A 4,493-nucleotide genomic window follows, 5' to 3' on the forward strand; every position below is an offset into this window, starting at 1 on the left:
AATAATAATATGGGAGTCTTGTTTCTTAGTAAACAAAGAATAGTCAAAATGACTTTGTTTGAATCCTGAATTAAGTAGTGTTGTGGTGAGTTTAATGTTCCATTGTCTTGAAGCTTGCTTAAGCCTGTAGAGCGACTTGAGCAATCTACATACCTGTGTCTTCCCTTGTTCAGGAGAAAAACCTTGAGGTAAGGTAATGTATACCTCTTCTTCCAAATCCCCTTGCAAAAAAGCATTGTAAACATCCATTTGATATAGTGTCCAACCTCTGGTAGCTGCTATGGATACAACAGACCTAACAGTAACTATTTTCACAACAGGTGAAAAGGTTTCTTGATAGTCTAGTCCCTCCTTTTGACTATACCCCTTAGCTACTAATCTAGCCTTATACCTCTCAACTTCCCCATTGGATGTGTACTTGATCTTGTACACCCACTTATACCCAATTGCACTTTTGTTTGGAGGCAATGACACTACCTCCCATGTTTTGTTGTCCTCCAATGCTTGAATTTTTGCTTTCATAGATTCAATCCACTTTACATCCTTAGCTACCTAATAATAAGAACTTGGTTTAACTTCAAAAGACAATTGAGTGATGTAAGCTTGATATGAAGCAGACAATCCTGTGTACTAAATAAAATCACTAATAGGATACTGACAATGTGCTGCATGAGAAGGGCTAGACTTCTTTATTGGTCCAACATACTCCTTAAGCCAAATAGGAGGCTTGGAAGTTCTTCTTGATCTCCTTAATTCACCAGTATTATTAATGTGTTCCTTATGCTGTGCAATAGCTGATTCCTCTATATGTGACAGAGAGTGGGAATCCAATGATGGGTTAATACTTCCAGGAACAGATTCTGCAAGTGTAGGAGGTGCAGATGAGTCTGGGTTATCCCTGTCCCTAGTAGTAGTAGGTAAAACAATGGGAGGCTGATCAAGGGGAAGATCAGCCCTCTGAAATTCATCTATAAAGAGAGAAGAGTCTTGAGCAAGACCTTGAAATGGATACACATCGTCATGAAATATCACATCTCTACTGACAAAGAGTGTCTTGTGTTCAATATCATATAACCTATATCCCTTTTGTGTGCTTGCATATCTCAGAAACACTGACCTTATGGACCTGAGTGCAAATTTGTCACCCCTTGGTAACCTTGTTGCAAAATACAAACACCCTATGATTCTCATATGTGACAATGAAGGCTATCTCCCATTAAGCAACTCAAAAGGTGACTTGTTCCCTAGTACTGTGGAGGGAATTCTATTTATTATATACACAGCTGCATCCACATAATCACCCCAAAACCTCACTGGCAAGTGCCCCTGAAATCTGATGGCCCTTGTAGTTTCTAGAACATGTCTATGTCTCCTTTCTACCACTCCATTTTGTTGAAGAGTGTGTGGACAGGAACTTTGATGTATAATCCCATACATTTGAAACAGAGTTGCACAATTATGGTTAAAGAATTCAGAACCATTGTCTGACCTAAAGCATTTGATCATTTTACCAAACTAAGTTTTTACCATAACAATGAAATTATTCAGTACTGTAATAAAATCAGACTTAAGATGTAATAAAAAAAATCCAAATCCATCTAGAATAATCATCAACCATTGTGAGAAAATATCTCTTTCCATTATATGTAGGAACTTTATATGGTCCCCAAACATCCATGTGTATCAAATCAAAGACATTGTCTACTTTATTGTTACTAATTAGGAAAGAAGTCCTAGCTTGCCTGGCTAAAGGACAAATGCCACATGGGCTTATTTCTACTTTACTACTGCTATTTATACTAGAAATTTTCTTAAGAACTTGAATTGGAACATGTCCCATTCTCTTGTGCTACAGCTCATCTTCATTCCTGTGGGCAACCATCACCAATGACCTAGTTTTATTCTTGTTTCTCCTTTGTGAATGCGGCATATACAGTCCTTCTTCCTCCTTACCAATCTCCTTCACCCTCCTAGTGAAGAGATCCTGAAATATGCAGAAATTTGGAAAGAATGCAGCACAACAGTTTAAAGCTTTTGTTAGTTGAAACACAAACAAGAGATTAAACTTGAAATCTGGTACACACAAGACATTGTTAATAGTATCACCTCCATCTAATTGACAACTACCAACATATGACACCTTAGTAAACTCTCCAGTAGGGAGTTGTACATTTCCTGCATTACCTACTAACAATTTATCAAGCAGAAGCTGTTCATTACCAACCATATGATTTGTAGCTCTAGTATCTACTATCCATTTCTCATCAGTATTTGGTTCATAAGAAACATTACCTGCCATGTGTGCACTGGCAGGTGATTCAGAGATTGATGCCTTATTTAGCAGACTTAGAATCTGACCATATTGCTCAGGAGTGAACATTTGCATAGGCCCTAAGCTTTATTGTACCTGATGATTATGCTGTTTAGAAGTGAATCCCTGCATAGGTCCCAAATGTTGATCTTGTGTCATCATGACCGATGAAGATGGGATTGGTTGATTATTTGAACTTTCAACCATATTAGCTCGTTTCTGAGGCTTAAAATCTGCAGGATACCCTATCAGTTTATAATAATTGGCCCTCAAATGTCCCTTCTTATTGCAGTAATCACATTTTATCAGCTTGTAGCATTCCTCCTTAGTATGACCTTTTAAATGACAGAAGTCACATTCAACATTGAAGTTCCTCCTTTGTTTTTGACCAAGTTTAGAACTGAATAGGGCAGTGGGATCAATAGACTCAGCACTATAACCACCACCTACTACTAGTTTTTGACTTTCATCCTGAAGGATCATAGCATATGCTTGATTTACAGTTTGAATTTTAGATTTCATTATAATTTGGCTACGAGCTTGACTATAGCCATCGTTTAATTCCGTTAAAAATTGCCACAAACGTTGATACTCCTGTCGTTCAATGAACTTCTTCGACTTATCACAGCAAATATGGGGAGGCATAATCGAGTCATATTCATCCCATAAATCCTTTAATTTTGAGTAGTAAACTGAAACAGAAGATGTACCTTGTGTTAATGAAAAAATCTCCATGTGCAAGTAATACATTCACGATGCATTAACCTTATCAAATCGTTCCTTAAGATCCGACCAAATTGCATATGCACTTGACCGGAATAATACTCTACTCAGCAAATCACGACTCACATTGTGCATTATCCACGACTTCACAATAGCATTGGAACAATCCCATAGATTTGCATGAGTGTCTCCATAAGTGTCACGTGCCACTGAACCATCGATAAACCCTAGTTTGTTCCATGTTAGTAATGAAACTTCCATAGCTTGGCTCCAGATCGTGTAATTTTCCATTCCTTGTAGCTGAAAACCAAGTGACAATGCTCCTAGTGTGTCCGGTGGATGTAAATACAGTGGATGATTGTGATCTATCATCACTGTTGATTGATTCGTTTCTTCCTCTGTACGACTGGTAACTTCGTCTCCGGCCATGACTGTTTAGAATTCCGGCGAGCAATTGATGTTTCCGACTAAAAATTTGAGAAACAAACGACGAATCTCTTGTTTTCAACAATTCTCAGTGAAAACCTTTAGATTCAATCGTCTATACGCTCTGATACCATGTCAATTTTGTGGATCTGAAAATGATAATCTCTCTTACAGAGAGAAGAAATAGAGAAGAGAGAAATAAGTCTTTTCTGATAGCTCTGCAAAATGAATTGTACTGTACAAACTATAGTAGTACCTAATATAACCGCCTAACAACTAACTGCAGTTAACTAACCATTAACTACTAATTATAGGTAACTACTAATAACTAACTACAGTTAAGTTAACCTGGGTCATGACTATTACATAGCTCATTAATTCTAAACTACTAAGTACCTTTTACATTCCTTAAACGTCTAACTTAATTAACACTCCACTACTTGGTATATATAAAGGGTGAATTTGGAGAAAATAATAATAGATGCTTCCTATTTTCTTAATATATCAAATACTTTGAAACAAATTCAATTTTTAACATTTGGGAGTGGAATGAGCAATAGTTATGCAAACAATTTCGAATCAAACTTCATCCAAATGGAATAGGCAACCAACTCAGTGTTGTATTTTTATTAGATTCCTGTAAAAGCAAAGAACTATACTGCAAATAAATAGGGGAACGATTATTATGTATCGTAAAATTTTATATATATTAAAAGCACGAAGGTCCTTAGCGAAATGTCGTTTGACTTTTTTACCCGTTTAAAATAGAGTTCATTTTGGATAATATAGGCATTTGATTATTTACCTTATATATTTAGGATCTTATAATCACATAAAATTTGGTATATTGATGTTATGACCCGGATTTCCCACCCTCGGGAGTCGTGATGGCGTCTATTAATGAAAGCTAAGCAAGCCAAGTGTTTGAATAATTTACCTGTTTTCCCATTTTTAATCTTTTAACAATTATGAAACAACTGTTTGTAAACAATAGAATTTAAACAAGTGGAAGAAACCATAAAATCATTTAAAT

General features: G+C 36.2%; 1 protein-coding gene across 1 annotated transcript; it reads right to left on the minus strand.

The window, feature by feature from the left end:
- Positions 1-2,398: 2,398 nt before the first annotated feature.
- LOC142182332 (uncharacterized) lies at positions 2,399-3,463 on the minus strand. Its single transcript, XM_075256581.1, has 2 exons — positions 3,077-3,463; positions 2,399-2,983 (listed from the first exon to the last, which is right to left on the minus strand). Exons 1-2 carry the CDS (start codon positions 3,461-3,463, stop codon positions 2,399-2,401), a joined length of 972 nt encoding a protein of 323 aa, XP_075112682.1.
- Positions 3,464-4,493: the final 1,030 nt, after the last annotated feature.

This window comes from Nicotiana tabacum, chromosome 6 (genome assembly GCF_000715075.1).
Source record: "Nicotiana tabacum cultivar K326 chromosome 6, ASM71507v2, whole genome shotgun sequence".
Classification (NCBI taxonomy): domain Eukaryota; kingdom Viridiplantae; phylum Streptophyta; class Magnoliopsida; order Solanales; family Solanaceae; genus Nicotiana; species Nicotiana tabacum.

What these genes read in the sequence shown, in the direction of transcription:
- LOC142182332 (XM_075256581.1), bottom strand. Translation starts at nt 3,463, where the DNA reads ATGGCCGGAGACGAAGTTACCAGTCGTACAGAGGAAGAAACGAATCAA. An exon ending in TTAAGGAACGATTTGATAAG is followed by an intron (nt 2,984 to 3,076) that starts GTTAATGCATCG and finishes TCAAAATTAAAG; the next exon opens with GATTTATGGGATGAATATGA.